This window comes from Conger conger, chromosome 2, assembly GCF_963514075.1.
Source record: "Conger conger chromosome 2, fConCon1.1, whole genome shotgun sequence".
Classification (NCBI taxonomy): domain Eukaryota; kingdom Metazoa; phylum Chordata; class Actinopteri; order Anguilliformes; family Congridae; genus Conger; species Conger conger.
The window spans coordinates 49443692-49467970 of NC_083761.1; the positions used below are offsets into that span (position 1 = coordinate 49443692).

At 38.6% G+C, this 24279-nt stretch overlaps 1 protein-coding gene across 2 annotated transcripts; it reads left to right on the top strand.

Moving 5' to 3' along the window:
* The first annotated feature begins 6121 nt into the window (after positions 1 to 6121).
* Positions 6122 to 23476, top strand: cmn (calymmin). Of its 2 annotated transcripts, none has more exons than XM_061230791.1 (19): positions 6122 to 6174; positions 6685 to 6729; positions 8115 to 8177; positions 9521 to 9568; positions 10356 to 10391; positions 10905 to 11090; positions 14704 to 14760; positions 15590 to 15631; positions 16575 to 16640; positions 17693 to 17758; positions 17986 to 18057; positions 18292 to 18363; positions 18472 to 18501; positions 18601 to 18663; positions 19189 to 19254; positions 19682 to 19729; positions 20497 to 21003; positions 21820 to 21873; positions 22093 to 23476. In XM_061230791.1, exons 1-19 carry the CDS (start codon positions 6171 to 6173, stop codon positions 22095 to 22097), a joined length of 1530 nt encoding a protein of 509 aa, XP_061086775.1. In that variant the 5' UTR covers positions 6122 to 6170; the 3' UTR covers positions 22098 to 23476. The 2 variants fall into 2 exon arrangements, with proteins under 2 accessions (XP_061086775.1, XP_061086776.1); XM_061230792.1 differs by having other exon boundaries at positions 19682 to 19720.
* Positions 23477 to 24279: the final 803 nt, after the last annotated feature.

A 24279-nucleotide genomic window follows, 5' to 3' on the forward strand; every position in this document is an offset into this window, starting at 1 on the left:
TAAAAATATGCCACAGGCCAATCTTGACAGGATCTGTTGTGACTGGGAGTTAAACAATTCCTTTCCTGAACAGAAAGTGCAAGAGCAAAGGACCTTAACCTTATTAGAAATAGAGCTACTGGCATTATCATACCTTGGTTCAATTTGGTATGGCCCAGGAGAAAAAATATATTTGTAATGACCTCTGTCCATCTGTTTGTCTCTCCGTCACTGACTGACATAACTGGAAAGGTAATGGCCGGATTGCCATAATTATCCAGACACTCTTATCTAGTGACGTACAACAAAGTGCATACCCATAACCAGGGAGTGCATTTTCTGTGAACATTCATGTTCTCAAGAGAAAGAAACATATTGATTTTGGTGACCCCATGGCCTTTCCTCTAGCACCGCCATCAGACCTTGAAAAGTAATAACTGGATTGCCAAGACTTTTGCTGTTCTGTCTTGTGCATTCTTTCCAGTTAAAGATTTATTACAGATTACGGTGATGATTTTTTTTTACATGCAAATTAGCTGAATGGGTTTAGAATTAAAGTAGGATTTCATATATAATTTGTGGGGCTAATTCAAATTCAGTCAAGTCTGCATGGTGGGTGACATGTTGCTTTATTGGTTTTGTGTTTTTTTTTGAAATTGTTGGAGCCCTTTGAACATAATGCAAAGTAATCTAGGTAATCCTCAATGCTTTGATATGCAGTATTGACAGTTTTCTATTTGCGATATGTGCTATGTGATAATTAGGCTACAGTCACAGTAAGTCCAAGTAGAATTTGCATGTTTTTAATGCTTGATATTGTCACACAGAATGCTCCTTGAAGAGACTAACAATCACACTAGTTAGTAGGAGCAAAATGTATTATTTACTACAGAAGTAACCTAGAAGTAACCTAGAGCTGTGTTGTATGAAAGGTAGTGACAGCTGACTAGCTATGTGCAGCGACTAGGCAGGCAGTTTGAATCAGCTAGGCCTACTTCTGGTCAATATGGTTTCCAGATGATCATCCAAGAAAACATATACAGTATGAAAGAAGGAATGATGAACTGCAATTTGTTAAAGTTACATTGTCAGAGAACAATGAAGTTGCCAGAGCAACATGAGTGTTGTTTAGAATGTTAGAACTCTCCTCGTAGGTTAACTGTTTCTACAGTATGTCACAACTGCACACAGTTGTCATGGTTTTAGCCGGCTCAGTTATTTTCCGGGTATTATCTGTTGGGGCTGCGAGAGGGCGCTCCTATCATGTTCATGTCTCCCTCATGCAATCAGCAGGAGTTTTCTAATTGATGCATCTGCTCTATTTAAGCCCTTTCTTCCCTAGACTTAGGGCTTTTGGGTCACTTTCTGTTATTCATGTTATTAACAAAGCCAGGTATACGGTAGCTGGAGGACTGCTTTCCTTTTAAAATTCAAAGAAATACAGGAACCTCTTTTAGCTTGGGCTAGATTTGGGGTTTTGAGAGTTCATTCATTCATGACTGCTCTTTCATACTTAGTGGTAGAGGGAGTTCCCTTTGTGTATGTTGTTTGTCACTATTTTCTGTTATTCACAAAGCTAGTTATACGGTAGCCAGAGGACTGCGTTCCTTTTATTCTAAAGAAACGCAGGAACCTTGTTTAACTGGATAAAGTGGGGTTCAGAGACTTTCGTCACCCTGTGCTGCGTTCTAATCTCCGTGGCGTGCTGCTCCTCCCTTCTCGTCTTGTTTTGATAGCTCTTTCACCGCTAGTAGAGCTAGAGGCTGAGTGCACTTTGTGTATTTACAAAATTAGGTATTTGGTTATCAGAGGACTGCATTCCCTTCTACTGAAAACAACGCAGGAACATCCCTCAGCCTTAGACTAGAATTAGGAGTCCGTTTCACTGTTTCTGTTCATGTCCTGTGTTCTCCGTGGCATGCTGCTCCTAATTTTGGCGGACACCTTGTGTACGTCTTTCTCGCCACGTGTTCTCAGATCTCTCACTGTTAGGAGAGCTTGAGGCTGATTTAGCTTTGTTTATTCCTTTCCTCACTATTTGCCTCATTCACAAAGTTGGGGATTCGGGTATTGGAGGTTTGCATTCTTTTCTACTGAAAGCAATGCAGAAATGCCCCTCAGCTTTGGACTATTAGGGGAATTAGGGGTTATGATTTCTCTGCCACCCCTGTCTGTTTCTGTTCTCTTCCTGTGCTGTGTCTTGGTCTCTGTGGCGTGCTGCCCCTCATTTCGGTGGACGCCTTTGTGCATCTGTTCCCCTCTCACCACGTGTTGTTAGCTCTTTCACCGCTAGTAGATCTAGAGGCTTTGTGTACGTCTTTCACCATCAGTTAATTGTTCATCTGTGTTGCAGTTTGTGTTGGTGTCAGTATGTGTTTCTGATGCCTCTAAGACTCAAAATGGCATGTGAAAATGCATACTTGCCTTGTTAATTATGGTCTATCATGTATACTATACAGTATAAGGGTTCATAATTATTGGCACCCCTGGTTTAGTACCTGGTGCATGCATCCATCTCTGGCAAGGATAACAGTATGGAATCTTTTCCTGTAATGCTTGACAAGGTCAAGGAACACATTTGGAGGGATTTTGGACCATTCCTCTATGCAGATCCTTGGAAGATCACATTATTGAGTTTGAGCTTATCAAATGCCCTCTTCAGTTCAGCTCACAGGTTTTTGATTGGATTTAGCGCCTGAGATGACCATTGCAGAACATACATTTTGTTGTCACGGAAGCATTACTGTGTGGATTTTGAGGTTTATTATTTTCCACATGTTGGCATTTTGGGTTTACAGTATCTCAAGTATTATATTGTTTATTATTTAAAAGTATTTATTGTGAATTGCCAGTCAGGGGTGTCATTAGTTATGGAGCCCACTGTTGGTCACTGTGTGCTAATTCATGAACACCAATGAGCCATATTCCATTTTTCTTTTTATATCTCATGAGCTTGATCATGTAATGCAGAGTATCAACATATTTTGATGCATATTTTTCAGAAACTTGTGCATGTCATTTACCATATTTTCTATTTTATGAAGTGTCTGTACATGGCTATGACCTTTTGATTCCCAGGTTATATTACTGGAGGTGTTGTGCCTGACAGATCGCGGCATAAAGTAGCCAGTACAGGTAAACCTCCACTGTCCTGTCTATTTCGCAGGCATTTGTAAACCAAAATTCTGTGTCCTTTTTATCTATTTTGTGCCATATTTTATCCTTTATCCAAATCAGTTATTCTGTAAATGCTTTACTGATACATTTCTCAGCCATATCTCAATACTGTAATAATGTTCTCTTTCAATTTCAGCATATAATGCATACATTCCCATCAATGTTTTGTTACTTAGATTCTGAAGTATTAACTTTATTCTCAATAATTTCTACATTCCTGTTTTTTATTGTTAAATCTGTGTGTACTCAACATGAGTTTATCTGTGTATGGGCTAATTTCGGGTATGAATATTTTGTTGGTTATTTTATACTGATACACTTCTGGCCTCCAGGAAATGGTGCTGGCTTGGGATATCATTATGGACAGGGGGCTAAAACAACCAAACCAGGTAAACTTCAATAACCATGTTTATTAATGTGTGTAGAAGTCAGCAGAAATATTGTGTAACATACTGTATATTATATATACACTCAGTGAGCACTTTATTATGTATTTATTAGACTTCTACTGCTGTAGCCCATCCACTTAGAGTTATGATGCGTTGTGTGTTCAGAGATGCTCTTCTGCATACCACTATTGTAATGTGTGGTTATTTGCATTACTGTCACCTTCCTGTCAGCTTTGTCCAGTTTGGCCATTCTCCTCTGATGTCTCTCATTTGACAATGACTAAGTGAATGAGTCACTTAGATCACATTTTTTCCCCCATTTGGATGGTTGATGTGAACATTAACTGAAGCTTCTGACTCGTATCTACATGATTGTATGCATTGCACTGCTGTCACACAATTGGCTGATTAGATAATTGCATGAATATGTAGGTGTAATGAAGTAAAAATGTTCCTAATAAAGTGCTTGGTATATATATATATATATATATTTTTTTTTTAACATACAGTACTGTGCACAAGTTTTAGGCAGGTGTGGAAAAAATGCTGTAAAATAAGAATAGAAATGTTGATAGTATTTTTATCAATTAACAAAATGCATGAACAGAAGAAGTGAATGGACAGAAGAAAAATCTAAATCAAATCAATAGTTGGTGTGACCACCCTTTGCCTTCAAAACAGCATCAACCTACCTTTTCTAGATATACTTGCACACCATTTTTGGAGGAACTTGGCAGGAAGGTTGTTCCCATCATCTTGGAGAACTAGCCACAGTTCTTCTGTGGATTTAGGCAGCCTCAAATGCTTCTGTCTCTTCATGTAACCCCAGACAGACTTGATTATGTTGATATCAGGGCTCTGTGGGGGCCATACCATCACTTCCAGGACTCCTTGTTTGTCTTAGATAAGAAGATAGTTCTTAATGACATTGTACGTTTGGCATCGTTGTCCTGCTGCAGAATAAATTTGGGGCCAATCAGATGCCTCCCTGATGGTATTGCATGATGGATAAGGAGGAGGAGACCATTAATTCTGACCAAATCCTCAAGTCCATTGGCAGAAATGCAGCCCCAACCTCCACCATGTTTCACTGTTGCCTGCAGACACTTATTTTACCGCTCTCCAGCCCTTCGGCGAGCAAACTGCCTTCTGCTACAGCCAAATATTTCACATTTTGACTCATCAGTCCAGAGAACCAGCTGCCATTTTTCTGCACCCTAGTTCCTGTGTTTTCATGCATAGTTCAGTTGCTTGGCCTTGTTTCCACATCGGAGGTATGGCTTTTTGGCCGCAATTCTTCCATGAAGACCACTTCTGACCAGATTCTCCGCACAGTAGAAGGGTGTACCTGGGTCCCACTGGTTTCTGCCAATTCTGAGGTGATGGCACTGCTGGACATCTTCCAATTAGGAAGGGAACTAAGAATTATGTATCTTTCATCTGCTGCACTAAGTTTCCTTGGCCGACCACTGCATCTACGGTCCTCAACATTGCCCGTTTCTTTGTGCTTCTTCAATAGAGTTTGGACAGCACATCTGGAAACCCCTGTCTGCCTTGTAATTTCTGCCTGGGAGATACCTTGCTGATGCACTATAACTACCTTGTGTCTTGTTGCTGTGCTCAGTCTTGCCATGGTGTATGACTTCTGACATTAAACTGTTTTCAGCAACCTCACCTTGGAAGCAGAGTTTGGCTTTTCCTCCCCCAGTTTTAACCCTCCTACACAGCTGTTTCTGTTTCAGTTAATGATGGTGTTTCAACCTACATATTAAAGTGATGATCATTAGCTCCTGTTTAGCATAATTGGTTAATCACACACCAGACTATATGCCTACAAAATCCCTGACTTTGTGCAAGTGTACCTAGAAGAATTAGTGCTGGTTTGAAGGCAAAGGGTGGTCACACCAAATATTGATTTGATTTAGATTTTTCTTCTGTTCACTCACTTTGCATTTTGTTAATTGATAAAAATAAACTATTAACATTTCTATTTTTCATAGCATTCTTACTTTACAGCATTTATTCACACCTGTCTAAAACCTTTTCACAGTACTGTATGTATTATTTAGATATTTATAATGTATAATGTTAAAGTAGTGGCACGGATGGTACAGTGGGTAGCACTGCCGCCTCACAGCAAGGAGGTCCTGGGTTTCGAATACCGGTCGGCCGGGGCCTCTCTGTGTGGAGTTTGCATGTTCTCCCCGTGTTCATGTGGGTTTCCTCCCACATTCGAAAGACATACAAGTTAGGCTGATTGGAGAGTGTAAATTGCCCGTGGGTATGAGTGTATGAGCGTGTGAGTGAATGGTGTGTGTGCTCTGTGATGGACTGGTGACCTGTCAAGGGTGTATTCCTGCCTTCCGCACAATGTATGCTGGGATAGGCTCCAGCCCCCTGCAACCCTGTTCAGGATAAGCGGGTTAGGATAATGGATGGATGGATAATATTAAAGTTATACCTGTATATAGTCTTACGTTATGTGATATTTTGTGTAGATTGACAAAGTCTAAATTGATGTCTTGCAATAGAATGTTCTCACCTAATAATTAGGTGACACGTGTGTTCTTAGATTGTGGTGGTCGAGCACGATTCTTCAATGGACAGTGGGCTAAAGTACCAAATATGGGTAAACTTCCACTATTGTGTTTTTGCCTCAAACATCTTAAAGTAATAACCCACTATCCAAAATGTCCAAATTCATTATATTCACTTACCATCTTTGCCAGTTGCACCTTCCGGTTTGAGTGGTTGTAAAGTTGTTGTGCATGTTTCTTATTTGTAGTAGGTATTATAACCGTAGTTGCTCCATTTTGGTTATGTATGTATGTTATGAGTAATGTATGTGGATGGACAAAGAATCTCACTCGGTGCATGCGTGTTCCTTTAGCTGTGTGATAACCCATTTGTCCTGCATGTCTTCTTTCTGTCTATATTTGTGAATTTGAACAATTCTGAAATCAGCTTGCTGTGGTTTGTGTTTTAAAGTGGCTTAAAAGAAAATAAATATTTAGATGATTTTTGGAACAAAGTAGGGAGTAAACTAACCTAATGCGCTGCGTAATTACGTGATTATACATAAATACACTGTTATGTAAAATTGGTTGAACATCCATGTGGTTCCCTGATTGTGGTTCAGGAGCTGGAGTGCCCAATGGCCATGCAGCAAAAGCAGCTAAGTCAGGTAAAATCTGCTGTGATTTTATTCATTCAGTGCATGTATCTATACAGGTCAGGGCTTCAGATTCAGCTTATGAGCAGTGTTAATTTTTGATTCTTCATCCCAACAACCAAGGAGAAATTATTTTTAAACTGGTTTATAAAGTACAGTTACTCCTGACACTGTCCACAAAACTTGAATTGAAGAAGTCAGAATGCATTAAGGCTGGTTTATACTCAACTGAAATCGCAGGATATTTATTTTAACATTTTAATGTCATCTGATATTGACTATGGACATTGTTTCATTTAAAATATATTTAATTTATGAAGTTGCCTGATGGAACCAGCCTTCACACTTAATACACATAGTGTAGTGGGTTACTGTTAAATGGACATGTTCTTTTTTATTTTTTTAAATAATTTTATTTCTGATTTTTCCCTTTTTCTCCCAATTTAGTAGTCAATTGTACCCCCCTCTATTCCAATTAGAGTTAGATACACTGTCCACACCCCGGCCCCTGGGCCGAGGAAGAGCGACACACCATTTTCGCTCATCTCTCTAAACGTGTCCGTGATTCCAAGGTGCTTATTGTGCGGCGATCAGCTAACCCTGCCAAGACCCTCCCTCTGGAGCAGCGAGCCAATTATGCCGCTCCACGTGAGCCGGACAAATTTGGCAGACTTTTCAATCATCTAATTTTGCAGTGCAACCGCAAGTCTGCTGCATCTCGCCTGTTGCGCCACCAGAATACTTACAGCAGTATCAGTTCAAATGTCTGTGCTGATGCACCTTGAGCAGACTACTGTTAGTGATGGGGCTGATCAATTAAATTTTCTGTCCTTTCAGGCTTTTGGCAAATGCAAAAATTTCACTTGATTTATTTTATTCTTCTTTTGAAACTCTAGAATTCCCTCTCTGCATTATTGTTGTAGTGTGAGATAGTAAACCAATATTTATGAAAAAATGAAATTTTTTGTGGCAATTACCAAAAGCAAGCAGTACAAACTACTGTTCTGTACTGTGTTCATATAGCATTGCCATGGCCAAACTAAATACATTTGTGCACAATTAATGATATTTCAATCTACCTTTATTTAAATACCAGATTTTGTGTCAGGTGAATCTGGGATTTAGCGGACAGAAAAGTCAATGTTAGATGTTACATATATTTTTATGAAAAAAAAACAAACAAAAAAAACATTATTTTTATTTTTTTCTGCACTGACAGATGGTACAGGCTGTAATGTTAATCCAAAATACTGGAGCAGACTTTTACTTTCTGAACCTAGATTTTCTACCTCTGTTTACCTGAAACAGGGCTATCCAACTGCATACTCTCATCACTGTAGAGGAAATCGGCTATACTAAGCGGTGAATTATTGTTGGAACAAATGTGTTGTTCTCAGGAAACGGTGCTGCAGCTGGAAATGGATATCGCAATGGAGGAGGGGCCAAAACAGCTAAACCAGGTGAAGCTCTGCAGGTCAATCATGGATGATCAAATATTTAGATTTAATTTACTTCCATCTTTGGGATGGTGTAGTTTGAACCTCTATCTGAATGTCTGTTTACAAACTACACCATCCCAAAGATGGAAGTAAATTAAATCTAAATATTTGATTCCATTAATATGACTCAAAAATGTATTCTAGGGTGGAACACATAGTATGTAAGCATTCCACAACTGTTCAGTGACGTAAGTGCTCCCACAAACCAAGAATCTATTGATCTGGCGGTAAAATATTTGTAATTGGTAGTTGCTATATGTTAGGAGTGAGTTCTGTAGTTTTACCCATTTTAGATATATGCATTTAGAACCTTGAAATTCCAGTCTGTGTTTGATGGTTTGCAGTAATCCAGCTCAGGGGGTTCTAGTCTTTTGATTCTCACTACCCGTGTAAAATTCTCAGCTAGTTCATTTCACTAATTATTTCTACCTGGCTGAATAATTGTTTACCTCCTGGGTGTCCCACCTATACAACTTGCCCCATGCAGCCACTAAAATTACAGTTCAAAATGTAGTCATTTGACAGACTGTCAGATTTGGCAGAAAGGACACTCATGTGCATGGAAGGGCCTACAGTGGGATATACCCTTTAATAAATATGGAAATGTAAAAAGTTAACATAGTAACAATATAGTATGAACAAATGACAGCATTGAAAATAAACTAATTATTTGCATGTTTGACACTATGTGGTTGTGTGCATTGTTGTTTTTATTGTAAGTGTTTGAAAATGAATTCCCTACACTGGAGTTTAGAAATGCTTATGGGTCTGGTGATGCCGGCTTAAGCAGACTAATGTCCAGCCACGTCTGGAAAGACTCAACTTGCCGCAGATTTTCATGCATTGGCTGTCAGTGTATGGAAGCTGCAGTATGATCGAAAATGTGATATATTGGGATTTTTTTCCATTTAATATGTTTCAGTCAGACCGCAATATAAAATGAATAAGGAGATATTTTCACTCATCTATTTTATACTTGCTGCTGGGCCGAAACATACTAAATAGAAAAAAACCCCACCGTTTATAATTTGAGACTTAAAAAATGTTTTTTTCTGAAGTAGCATATGTTAGCTTGTTTTAAGTTACTGTTTGCTATGTGTTTTTGCCAAATCTTGAAATTAGTCAAAATGCCTTTCCCCATTGATTATTTAGCAGATAAATTAGTAGAAATAAGATTTTAAAAATCTAAATGTAAGACTAAAATACTTGTTGATGTACTTTTTTTGCATGTATTGCATAGAACACTTTTTATGTTTGGAGGCAAAGTATCAGAGATTGAAAATACTGATGCCCCCTCCTTGCAGGTCTTAGCCCTGCTGGTTACCCTCAAACTGGGAAAGTCAAGCAACCAGGTGAATTTGTGTTCCCCATCGAGTCCCTGTCTCTATTTTCCATTCTTGATTTTACTTGTTTCTACTGTACTGTAATCATATTCTACTTTACATCTCTTCTAACCTCATCTTTTATTTTATACTCCACTTTGCCTTTTCTGCCTCTGTCTCTTTTTTGCTATTTTTACATTTTCATGTGTTTCTTTGCCTACCTGTCTTCCTTTGTGAAATGCATTTTATCACGTGTTATGAACATATGGCAACACAAAGTGAAAGATGTGAATAAGATTACGGTCAATGCTTTTGTACTATGAATAGCATGGTGCTTTGTTGAACTGTCTTTCCACTGTCCATCCTATGTGTGTGTGGGTGTGAGGGTATGCATCCATATGAGCCTGTGTTGTATTCTTTGATGCAATTGGAAAATGGGCTTGGTGGTTACCCTGCAATAGGTTTGGACACCAGCTAAGGAAATTGACATGGACATGATGTGTTCACTCTCTTGTACTCCACTTGTTTCCACTCAGATTTTTCTCATTTGTATATTTAAAATATAATTATATACACTGGCAATTAAACAGCAAGGCTGACGTTGCTAAGCCAATTATCTGTCAAATATAGAATTAACAGTGGATGGATGGATGTACTCAATGGGGCAGTACATTTACAGAATGTGAATTAAATATTTATATTCATATAATATATTAATATTTATATGTAAAGCTGGTTTGCCCAATGCTTATATAATTTGGCAAAAGAGAAAAGAACTCTACACTCTGGAATAAAGCTCTTCTTTCTCTCCCCCCAGGCTATGGAACCAGTAATGGTGCAGGTGTGCAGCCTGGTAAGGTGTTTATCTTATCCTTTCTTTGTAACATCAATACTTTGTTTTTAGTCATTTTTTAAATTTTTTTCAAGTATATTGAAAAAAAGGGGAAGATTATACTTTAACAAAAAGCTAAAAATATTACCATTTACTTTAGTATACCCCAAGTAATATGTTTTACAACAGTCCATATTTGTATTATTCCATTCCTTCCCTACACAGCTTGTGAATCAGATTACCCTTTCCCTCCTGTTTAGAAATCATAACTGCTACTTTGAAACTTCTAGTGATTGAGACTGCTAGAGGTCACCAATTCACTGTCAGCAATACCATTCTGATACAGCTCATACATATGGTAAATGGTTAGCTAGTCTCCTCTGAAATCAGCTTGGGTCAGCTTGAATGATTAATTCATCGCAAGGTTATCCATTATGTCTTCCAGTTGTTTTTTTTTTTACTATTGGTTGTGTTTTCTTAAGTCATCCACTTACCACCATTCTCCTGTATGCAATACATGATCTTTTCTCATAGGGGGTGCTACTGCTGATTCTGAACTTGCTCCTGGTACAGCTAAGCTGCCCTATGGGGGCCAGCCAGTGGTTGCTGCTGGGTTGGGAGTCAATGGCAATGGTGATTACAGCATGGGAAAGCTACCATATGGACTAAAGCCCAGTCAGCCAGCAGACCTGGGGGCTGACACAGGCCTGGGTGAATATGGTGAGTGGGATTGTTTCAAAGTCTGGAGGGTTAGAACAGAAGAAATTAATTGAAAAACACAATATTGAATATACATATAGCTGCAACAAAATACATATTCTTGACTGAGCTACAAACATATTAATCATGTATTATAGCCGCTTCGACAGAAAAATCCTATTCACAGTTGCACAATGGGATATATGCAAATTCCTAAATATAGCAATTACAATTCCTGCTTCACTGAAAATATGTACTCAATAACATTACAGCTGTCTAAACTGCATTAACAAGGTAAATTATATCTTCTGCACAGTATACATGCAGCCGTTGATAGTGCAACAGAACAATATCTGTGGATAATTACGTTACAAACTTGCCTGAGAAGTTAAACTACCGCAAGAACAAGCAGTAACATTGCCCCGTGTTTAACAGATCGACTTAATGATATTGATTTTCCCTTACCACTTATATCAACCTGGCACATAGTTTATATGAACGCACAACACTTTTGAATGTTTGCGGCAGAATAGTTGTGTAGGAGAAATCGCTTAAACTTAAAGGTACAATAGGTAATTTCTGACTTCTAATGGTCAAGAGAGGAATAGCAGCAACAAACACCTTCAAACCACAAAACTGTTTATCCCTCCTCCTTCTCTAGCTATGGCAATTAGACCCAATTTTCAACCAATGAGCTTGAATTATTGTACAGTTATACAATCTTTTGGTACCATGTCGGCCCGTCAACTGTATATTTTGAAACCTGAATTTAAGGACTGTAAACACAGGCAGAGGCTGAGTCAACATGTCAGTGAGCCTTTGTCAATGACATGAAGGGATTTACAAAGTTCTTATAACAATTTTTTAACACAAAAATCTTACCTATTGTACCTTTAAATTAAAGTAGTTTAGTTTCTCCACAAAGTAGTTTCGTTTCTTACATTACATTATTGGCATTTGGCAGACGCTCTTATCCAGAGCGACGTACAGTTGATTAGACTAAACAGGAGACAATCCTCCCCTGGAGCAATGCAGGGTTAAGGACCTTGTTCAAGGGCCCAACGGCTGTGCGGATCATATTGTGGCTACTCCGGGATTAGAACCACCAACCTTGTGTCCCAGTCCTTTACCTTAACCACTACGCTACAGGCCGCCCATATGATCGATATCTAGCTTGCTGATGAAGGAAGGCACGTTTTCCGGCTGTGCGTCTGAGAGGACGTTGCAAGTGCTGACCTGACAGCTGGATTAATGTGTAGGAAAACAATGTCAAACATGGAAGAATATTCTTGGCCTTTTTAACACCCATCCTCCTTTCCATGACCGTATGGTAAGGAAGTAAAACGTCACAAGGCAAAAGGTGACTACGCCACCCCTGATTATAATGGGTAGGGGAGCCCAGCTAGGTACAGCATAAGAAGCAACACTGTTAATATAAAAATAAAGCTTTTATTTTTATGTATCCTTAAAAAGTAGTTGGTTTGGCATCATACTCCAGCACATCGACCAAGCTACTGGCCCTTGATGTTACAGGTAGTCTTCCCACCAAATAGTTAGTTAATTAATAAATACACAAGAAAAATACACCAATGCAGAGATATATGCACCCGTTGATGCTATGTCCCAGATGGGCCCCAGTACATACTTTAACCATGTGGCTAGGCTAGGCCCTTAGGGGTTAAGTCACACCAAACAGTTCAGAGTAGGATACAATAGTCATTAACCATGTGATGCACAGCACAATCCGTGATCACTACACACTGTTCACAAAGAAATACACAATTTCAACAGCAAACAATAGTCACTGCACCGCACCCAAAAGCTATTCTGAAATAATAGGGGTGGAATTAGTAGCCCGAGGGCCAATCTACCAGCAAGAATGGTCTAAGTTATCCAGGGCCCAAAACCTGGGCACAACAGTAGATGCCTGATATGGGCATGCACCTAAAAGTAAACCAAATAAAGAAAATATGCACTTAAATCACAATACACCAAATGTAAACCAAGGCCAGCCAAAAGGTAATAAACAAACAACCACTATGGTGGCTCAACTCATTTCTAAACTAATATTGGAGGGAAAAGAAACATTGGCCATACAGCACTCCAAGCGGAATGGCCTACGGAGCAAAATAACATAAATGCCAAACAATTTAAAAGTACGTCGTCATTAAATGAATGTTACCGTCCGTATATAAAGAAGGACAATAAATGCCAAACATTACGAATGTTCATCAATAAATTAATCATACAATACATCAATTAATCAATCAGTAAGCAAAAATAACACTTGGGCACTGGAGAAAACCTTAGTAAAAGATTAACACCACTACGTTTGCAAAAGACAATAGAGAATCTATTGTAAAACGTACCCTTTCCTGATTCAGCAGCGGAACTTGATTATTGCCGATAGTTGCGTCTTAACTTCGGCCCGACAATAAACAAGCACTGGGACATAAAGTATTCAGATTAAAACAGCGTGTAATTTAAAATATAGAAGTACGTGAATTAATTTAGCATACCGATTTAAATCCTTTAGAGGATCACACACGCCGAACAATCTCCTACAGCCCAGCCGCGAGGATGCAAAGAAAGAGACAAGAAAGAGGCGGGTGTACCTGTCCTATATTAAATGCTCTACGCACCTGTTAGACAGCGCACCCTCCCTAACTCTATCAGTGGCGCTGATGGATGTCAATCACTTCCTGGCGAACAGGTAAATATTTGAAAACGGGAGAGAGAAAGGAGATGACACCCAAGTGCGCCTTGTGCACTAGAGAAGATTATAAATATTTGCGTGATCGTTATTACGCGCTCCTCACTACACATGCAAAGACTGCTTGAAGTCTGTGGCTCCTAGACATCACCATGTGCTGAGTATCTTCTCTGCTGATGCTCTGCCAGGTCTATACTGCTCCTGCTGATTTCCTTGGCTAGCCTTATGTTTTCTCCACAACATATGAAACACATGTTCAATTGGATTCAGAATGGGTGAATGATCAGAATTTTCCAGTTTTTGGCTTTGATAATTTCTTACTGTAGGATGAAATGCCATTCAATGAGTTTGGAGGCATATTTTTGAACTTGAGCAGATAAAATGCTTCTGTACACCTCATTCTGAAGTAATTCTGCTGCTGCTATCAGCAGTTACACATTCACTGAAGACAAGTGAAGACAAGGGTCTTTCAGCGCACTTATCCCTGGTTATGGGTATGCACTTTGTTGTACGTCACTCTGGATAAGAGCGTCTGCAAATGCCAATAATGTAATGTAATGTAATATAAAAGTGAGCCAGTATCTGTGGCAGCTATGCCTGCCAAAACTCCCCCACCTCCATGTCTCACAGATGAGGGAGATTGCTTTTGATTCTGGGGCATTCCTTTTTGTCTTTTTCCAAAACTCTGCAAGCATTTTTAGGTACTTGTTCACTAACTCTAACGTGGTCTTTTTTTTTTTTTTTTAAGCGGCATTGGTTGTTAGGTTGTTCGGTAACAGACATCAAAGTTGATCATCCATTTAGTAGGCCTATTTCAAATTTCCAAACCTGTGAGAGGATTCAGATCTAACTTTGGACTTAAGATAGGATGTTTCTGTAATACTGCCTGTGGTCACTTTTTCCCTCCCTTGTCTACTGTAGGTGGTGCTGGCCACCCTGCTTTCAATGGTGCCCCAATAATGCCTGCCTCACTGGATGGTAAGAAAAGCACATGCTTATCCACACAAGACTTAGGAAGAACAAGGAACATTTTACATGTCATTTTTTTGTATAGGGAAGTACAGCAGAACCTCACAGGCCTGATTGCATTGGGAATGTGGGAAATTCAGTCTGTAACTGAGAGTATCATGGAAACACGTTGAGTGGCACAGTGTTATTGAATAAATAAACCATTCCTTGTACAGCTATCAACCAGAGTTTAACTTAATAACTGTTTTCAAATCAATGATTATTAAAATCTCATTAGAGCATTCTTTTCTTTTACTCGAGATTAGCAATCCAATCTCTTTATCAGTTACCTGCTAATTTTTTTAAATTCTATGCTAATTCTTTCGGACATACACTGCTGATTTTCTCAAATTGTAATCCCACATTGCTATGAACCTTAGTGTAATTATTTTCTTGCAATGGAAATTGTGACTTGCTTTCATTTATTACATTCTTTTCTGCATCGATGATAATAAGGAGCTTGACAAGGTATTATGGCGCACAGTATATGTGCTACTCTTGTTTCATGCCCCATTTTTGATAGACTGTTGAATGTTGAAGGCGTCACAATGAGGATTGTCTCTCTTACCATAAGGACAGTGGCAGTAAAGCTAGTGTATTTTTGGACAAATTTCACAGGAATTGGTTGTAGGTGTATATGCAGTTGGAGGCTACAATGTCCTTAAAGAAGGCATGTAAAAACTTTCCACTACTCATCCAGAACTTTCAGAGAAATTATAATTGGATTCCTCTTTCCAGCTGCCAAAATTAACATGACAGAGTTTTTTCTTTGTCTGTCTGTACTTTTTGTCTGTGTCAGGAACTAGTCAGTTACCAGTTGACACCCCAGCTGGACTGTATGGTAAGATACAGTATGTCTGCTCCACTAATGTGAATTTGCAATGTGTGTATATAGTATATACGTACAGTGAGCTCCATAATGCTTGGGACAAAGATATATTTTTTATTTATTTGGGTAAGTACTCCACCGTTTGAGACTTGTCATCAAATTCACATGTGGTTAAATTGCAGTTGATTTTGATAAGCCTATTAAGTTTCTATTGATTTTGATTTGGCCTAATCAATATCATGTCCCAAACATTATGGTGCCCTGAAATGAGGTACTATGTATAAAAGGTGCTGTAATTTCTAGACAGTGAAAGCAAAATGCCCTTTAATAAAATACACCCATTAATAAAAGCTGAGAATGTCCACTTTACCCACATGTGAATTGATTACAAATATAAAATTGTGCCAAAATTGAGCCAAAAATAAATAAATATATTTATTTATTATATAATATAATATTATATAATATAATATGACATAATAGCACAAAAATATGCACAGAAAATGCTAAAAACTAAAAAATAATACAGTTATTGACATGTGTAAAGTAGTGCTCTTGTGAAACAGGAATTGGTAGAATGACACAATATTGCACCTTTAGACTAAATTCAAATAAAATGGTATTTCACCTATTTCACTTTGTTTGATTTTATTAACTGCACAACAATTGCTAGGGGGCCAATGATTTTGGCACCTGTGGTTTTCATAAAAAAATATTACTAAGTAAAAAACATTGAAACATAAGAGTAATTCAATATTAATTTAGCCAAAAAAGTTTCCCCGCATTTTTTAACATAAAATAAAATAATCTTCTCATTTTCTAGCAGCTTGTAATAGATTAATAGATGCATAGATAATTTGATATATATATATATATATATATATATATATATATATATACATTTATTTTGTGTTTTTTAATCACTTTAGTTCATGTAATATTTTATTTCACTCAGGAGGTGGGGGTTTGCCATATGGTGCCCAGCCCCTTGGAGGTGAGGGGAAATCTACTGGAAAATATGGTTAGTGACTTGTTTCGATTGTCTGGAGTGAATACTTAATTTTACAAAATATCCATCCTGTTGTAGTACTTTCACAAATCATATCCAGCAAATCATATACACTCACTGAGCAATTTATTAGTACAGTACACAAAAAACGAAAAAACATCCAGTTAGTTGCTGCAGACAGAAATGCCTTGTTGATGAGAGAGGTCCCTGTGCCAAGATCCGGATCTTCCCGGATAATCATCTATATTTGTCATCTGCATAATTACTATTTGTATAATTTATTATTTGTATGAGTAATTATTTAATTTGTTAATTTAATTTATTTATATATTACATATAAACACTACTGTTAAACTCACTGTTTGCCCATTGCCCACCAGAAGCACATGAGCTCCCCCTCTGAGCTCGGTTCTGCTCAAGGTTTCTTCCTGCCACTCTCGTCCTAGGCTTGTTCTGAGGGGGTTTCAGGCGTGGGCACTTTGTAAAGCTGCTTTGTGACAGTCTTGCATTGTAAAAAAGCGCTATACAGTACAAATAAAATTTTATTGAATTGAAGTGGCCTTCCCAGTCACTGGATCTGAATCCAGTAGACCACCTTTGGGATGTGAATGTGCAGCTGACAAATCTGCGGAAATTGCATGATGCAAACATGTCAACATGGAACAAAATGGAATGTTTTCAACATCTTGTGAAGTCCATGCCACAAAGAATTGAGGCTGTTTTGAGAGCAAAGGGAGGCCCTACCCAGTATTAGTATAGGGTTCCTAATAAAGTTCTCAATGAGTGTATAATTGGGATTTTTACTGTTTTGTAATTTCTTGTAGCAGCTGCTTTTGTGTTTGAAAAGCATTCACAATGCTTGAGTAAATATTGCTCTCGGCCTTTCTCTCATGATTTCTGGGTTTCCATATTGTGCTCATTCTGCCCCTGAGTTTGTCTCACCATCTGCACATTGTTATTCTGTTAGTCTGTGTATCGATGTATGGTGTATCTATAAGGCTCTCTTATCCTCCCTTTCTCACTTTCGCTCCCTTGCTCTCTTTGACTACGCACCACTCTCTCAGGCGGGCTGCCATATGGTGCTCAGCCCCTTGGAATGGGGAGTCATGGGAAATCTTCTGGCAAATATGGTGAGACTATTACTGTCTGTATGTCTCTCAACCTGTGATGTGTATGTCTAGCTGTCACTGTGCTTAAATGAGTTTGTACATTGGTCTTTGACTGTTAAGTCTGTTAGTCTCTCGTTTACTTGTGTGCACCTACCTGCTTGCTTGTTTGTCCATCTGTTTGTCACTGAATCACTCTATATGACTCTTGTCTTCCTTGCGTCCTGGCTATCTCGATCTGCCTTTCTCAGGAATTGGTGGGTTACTCTTCGGTTCCCATTCCCTTGGATTGGGCTCTAATGGGAAATCTGCTGGCAAATATGGTGAGATTATTACTGTCTGTATGTCTCTCAACCTGTGAGTCAGTATGTCTAGCCATCACTCTGCTGAAATGAGTTTGTACATTGGTCTTTGACTGTACTGTTCCAGGGCATGGCAAATTTCCATATGGTGCCCAGCCCCTTGGTGCTGATAAGCCTGTTTGTCTTTTCTTTTGTGGATTTTCTTCTATAACAGTTTACATTGTGTACAAGTTTTCATCTCTCGTTTCCTACCAGGATTTGGAAGAATACCATATGGTGCTCAGCCCCTTGGATTAGGGACTGATGGGAAATCTGCTGGAAAATATGGTGAGACTACATCTGCCTGCGTGTGTCTGTATTTGAATAGTCATCCTTGTGTGGCTCTCTGACCACCTCTCTCTCATCCCCTTCTTTCTATCACCCCCTGAGGAGTAGGGAGTTATGGGAAACCTGCTGGCAAATATGGTGAGAAATAATCTATTGCTAAAACTTCCATCTGTTGGACTGGGTGCACATCCATTTACTATATGAGATGAATTACCTTTGCTCTCCCACTGTTCTCAGGAAATTTAGGGTTGCCGTATGGTGCACAGCCAATTGGTCTTGGGACTGGTGGAAAATCTGCTGGTAAACACTACATCTATTTCTGCCTGTGTATTTTTGTGCCCTTTCTAGCTTGGGTGTGGTTGTCTACACAACTCTTTCATTTTCCTTACTAGTTTGATCTGCTTAGTATTTCCCAGGCATTGGTGGGTTAATGTATGATTCCCAACAGCATGGAAAATGGCTGATGAGCTGGCAAATACACCTTCTCACTTGTCCCCTTATAACCCCCTAAATAGATAGCTTGTGCTTGTGGAGCTTGCTGCTAATTTACTGTGATTCCCATATCTATTTGTGACATAACAAAATTCAGCTGTTTCCAGAAACAAAGCGACTATTTTGCATTCTAAGTCTCATGAGATGTGTGTATTGTGGAGGCAGAGGTGTATGTTGTTTCTATTTCATGTGTTTACTGTTCTAAATGTTTCTAATGTCAGTTTTAAACTTAGTCTGTATGTGTGCTTATCAATGTACATTGTATCATACCAATGCATGACTACATCTCATTCATATTTTCTTGTATCTGTTTTTTGCCCCTAAATTTTGCAGGAAATGGAGGGTTACCAGCTCAGCCTGTTGTACTTGGTGGCAATGGGAAAACTTCTGGAAAATATGGTATGTGTCATACTTTCTGTCTCTGTCTCAGTATGAATGTGTGTCTACAGGTTTTCTCTATTTTCTTTACTTTTGAATAGAATAGAATAGAATAGTGTCATTGATGAGAAGAACAGATGTTGAGAGACAGAACTGTTGAGTGCTCCTCACTCTTCTACCCAATGACAAGATCTCAAACACGATTCAGGCGATGTGAGAGAGATACCATTATACTTTCTCCTTTCTTGACTCTCTGCTCCTCAAAGTTGTTTCAATATTCTTCGCTGTCACCCTATGATCTTACATCTCACTAATGTCACCCTCTCCAGACTAATTTGATGTGATTTAGAGAGCCAAATTAAGCTGTCAGGCTAAAGGTCAACGGTGATTCAACAAAGCAATTAATTTCAGTATATGGGTGTTTGACATTAATGTTCTTTTGTTTCAGGAAATGGAGGGAAGCTGAATGGCGAAGTTCAGCCAGAAGGTAAAACAGGTACTCAAGCAGTGGCTGAGACATAATCACTCAGTTTCAGTCCAAGCAACATCATTGCATTTTGCTTAGAGAACAGATGATGGATGATGGAACAAACATCTACAAAGCAAACACCATTATCTAGCCAATAGGGCAATACAGTCAGTACAGTTGGACATTGGATTTGAATTGAAACAATAAATATGAACTGAAAGTCCAGACAGACCTATAAATTGAGGGTATTTACATCCATATTGGGATATCCGTGTGGGAATTACATCCCATTTTATACAGTCCCCCCCCTATTTTGGGGACCAAAATTAATTGGACAGTTGAACTCTCAGCTGTTTCTGATTAGTCAAGTCCTTAGTAAAGGTATAAGAAAGCTTTCAGTATCTAGTCACAGACATGACTCTTTTTTTACTACATAGTGAAACCAAAATCAACTGTCTGGAACAGAGCACTGGTGAGCTCAGAAATTATGGTGTATGTTTGGGATCATTGCCCTGCTGTGGGATGAAGTACTGTCAAATGAGTTTGGAGGCATTTGATTTCACTTGAGCTGATAAGATGCTTCTGTACACTTCAGATGTTATTCTGCTGCTGCTATCAGCTAACAGAACAGAAATTGTACTGTACATGTCTGCTCCTTCCACTGCAATGCTGCACTCTTCTATCCACCACCTGACCTCTGTTTTCCCCCTTCTTCTTGTTTCCCCTATTTCACTCACCCTTCCCCACTATCTTTGAATTGTCTCCCCCTTGCTGTTATTGCTCCTCACTCATAGTTGTTTTACAGTCCCTTACTCCCTCATTTCCTCCATCCCCTGAACTTCCAGTTTCTCCTTCAGGCACCCCTGCTCCAGCCTTGACTTCGCTGCCCCCAGTCCCTGTGGTCTCCACAATCCCCCCTAGTATTCCTTCTTCCCCACCTGTCCCTGTAGTCCCCGAGGTGCCCGTAGTCCCTGAAATCCCTGAAGTCCCAGAAGTTCCTGAAATCCCATTAGACTTTGGACTGCCTGAGATCCCCTTAGTCTCTGTAGTTCCCTTAGTCTCCTCAGTTCCTTCAGTCCCCTCTATAGCAGATTCCATGGTCCCGCCTGCTCCAGTGCTGCTCCTTGCCACAGCCAACCCTTCCAGCCTACTGCCAGACAGCCAGACGGCAGCTCCACTGCCTGCACAGACCGATCCGTTCGAGCACCAGCTCCCACCACTGATCCTTCAGCCCCACCCCCAGATACACATCAAGCAGCATCTGAAGCTGCAGTTTCACCCACAGGGTAAAACATGGAGAGGTAAGCAGTGCGTGTATGAGAGAGAAGTTGAAGAAAGGCCAGGAGTACAGTAACAGTTTAAAGTTCCTGTATGGGAGGAGAAAGTGGATGGTCAGTGATCATATTTCCGGGTGTGAAAGAACAGTGTAAGAGCACGTGAGAGGTATATTGTGGGTTAAATGAAGAGACAGTGACCAAGAGAGATGGTTATGTGCTTTTTTGCTTCGCTGCCACTGGCTAACAACGCATGCACACACACACACACACACACACACACACACACACACACACACACACACATGTCATTGTATACCAATGCATAAAAGTATAGTGGGTTGTTTGCTTTTTTAAACCTGTAACTCCTACAGAAAACCCATATTTAAAATCTACAAACACTTACTGCAAAAATTAGATATTAATAGGTATTATAAACTTGAGCAAGACTATTTTGCTTACTTTATTCTTATCTTCATTATATTCTTTAATCTGAAGAAATCTTATGTTTTTATTTTAAACACAGCAAGTCTAGGGCCTTTGTAGGACATTTACAAAATTGATTTGTTTACTAGTTGGTTTAATCAGGCTCAATAATCAATCAAATTACCAGTTTGATTACTGGTATCATTTATTGGTATTGATCCCTGACAATACCTCTATTGAAATCTTCCCCCACCAATATAATACTTATTCAGCCACTTTTTTAGTACTCCTATCAATATGACATATGTATGTTAGGCATACTAAAGGGTTGAATAACAGAATTGTGAAGGTCTTTAAAAGAAAGGTAGAATAAATAAAAATTGTCAGCATACTTTGACAAGTTATTTCTGTGTTTAGGAGGGCCAGACACCAAATTTGGATTAAATGGATTCTTTGGCAATGGATACCAAGGTGAGAATGAAAAAAGGCTGTATCAATATTGTTGTCATTCGATAGTCATCCTGTTCCTCAGCTCTCAGAATGTCAGCAGGTGTTCATTCAGTGTCAAAAGATAATTTAATTGCTCCTTTCTCGCTGTCTTTCTCATTGTAACTGCTATTGATTCGAACAGTGTGTGCAACCTTTCCTTACCCATGTTAATCACTCCCTTTAATCTCTTTCTCTGTCTAGGCTGAACATGGCCCCTGTCTTTTGTGTCACTGCTCTCATCAGTATCTCCCCATTCAACCCCTCCAACTTTCCTCTTTTTTAGGTTTTGCCCTCATGTTTGTACGATAATCACTAAAGCTCAGAAAGCATCTATTAAAAAGTGTCATGATATTTCTTTATTTATTGAATGATATTTTGAACTTATTTACACACTTTTTTCTGAATTATTCATATTTATTTCATTGTTCAGATACTTTCTTCCTTCCATCCTTCCATCTGTATCAGACTGACTCTCACTGATACAATATATTACCTAGGATGTATTCATGGTCACAGATATTGGGGGGCAACTGGGACACTCTGTCCCAGGTCCAGGCCAAGGGGGGCCCAGGATATGAGGTGTAACTATTTTTACTTTGTTACAAAATATATTGAGGGCGCCCTCCAAATATATTATGTTCTGGGCCTGAGAATTCATAGCTGCAGCTGTGGGTGTATTACCATAGAGATTACACTGCAGTAATAGATCTAACCAATCACATCAGCCTCATCAAGGCAGAGTGAGCCAGCACTCTGTGGAGAAGTGCACTGGATAATATGACCATGAGGAAAGTAAACTATGGAGCGTTTCTGTTCAGCAGTTGTTTCCCTCAATGTGGAAAGATGTTCATTAAGGTGTGAAAGGGAAGTCCACAGAAAGGTCATAAATTGATGCTACTCCTTTAAAGTATCCCATATCACAGTTGCTAAATTATTGGTGCCTGAACTGGTGCCAGAACTGGTGCCTGTCACTCTGAATTGTTGGGATGATGGAATGTTGACTTAAATTTTAATTGCAGTAAGTTACATGTTTTAAAATACTATCTACCTTTATGCTTTGTCAAGGTATCTAAACATTTGTTGTGATCACAGACAAAAATCAGATGAAGGCTCTGCACAGGAAATTTTCTGTTGCTAACATCAGTTTAAAAGAGCAGAGCTCTTTCTACGTTCAATGTAGCCAAGTCGCTATTTGTCTAAATTTCTGCCTCATACATAATCTGTCAAAATAACACAACGCTGCACTGGTTCATGAATGAATGTTAAAGCTTGTGGCTTAAATGCTTGAAGCTAGAGCCTTTTTATAGATTTATACTTTTTTGGAGGTGTCGACTATTGCCTTAACTCCACAATTAAGGTATAGGTGTACTTAACCATTGGTACTGTATCCCTAGTAGCCCAGTAGTATTTAGAAAACATAAATAAAATAAATAAAAATATATTTTGCTATCCAGAGTAACATAAAATGTGGTCAGATATTATTTGCAATATTATTTGTTTGAGGTTGTGGTGCTAAGGAAATTGTATGGAGTTCAATATATAAATTGTATAAATATGCATTTGTAATGGTTTACAATTTTTTTATGCCAAATTTATCTGTACATACTATAGACCACTTAAATTGCTATATTAAATCCATAGCCTCCAATGTATTGTTGAGGAATACAGGAATAGAGTTGTGATTGTGATTCTGTAAATTGTGAGTAAACAATTAATCATTGTATTTACAATAAATGCCTTATTGTCTATTTTTTATTGAGACCTTACTTCAGGTGATTGTATAGATGTGCATGAAGTGAATGTTTATCTATGATTACCAATATTCTTAGGGACCCTAGATTTTTTTAAATATAAATTTGGATTAGATTTTTATTGGAGATTTTCTGCATTAGTGTGTCAGTAGAAAAGAACAAACATTCATTTTCTGAAATTTAGTTCTGAGATTTATTTTGTATTTTGTTAAATAAAGTTACATACAACAGTTTTTTTTACAATCACTCTAATCTCACAAGCTTGTGCTCAATTTTCAAAACCTTAGACAACACTCAAAATGGTAAGCACTTGTAACACGCCAGTTCAAAACATGCATTGTGCATTCATATCTTTGAAGAGATCTTGCACTTCCAAACTCATTGGTTCAAATTCCTAATTTTTCATGAAATACTATAGGAACATTTGTTTAGATTGCCCACACAAAAGATAGTTGTTTTTACAATACTTTACTATAGCATGAAAAAATACTGTTTCAATATGGTCTTTTTGTGGTTCTAAATAAAGGGAATAGTGGAAACAGTAGAAGAGAGTGGAATGATGTAAAAAACTGTAATCATAGCAACAAAATTATAGGTACAAAGTGGGGAAAAATCCTGAACTGCAGTGAAAGACACT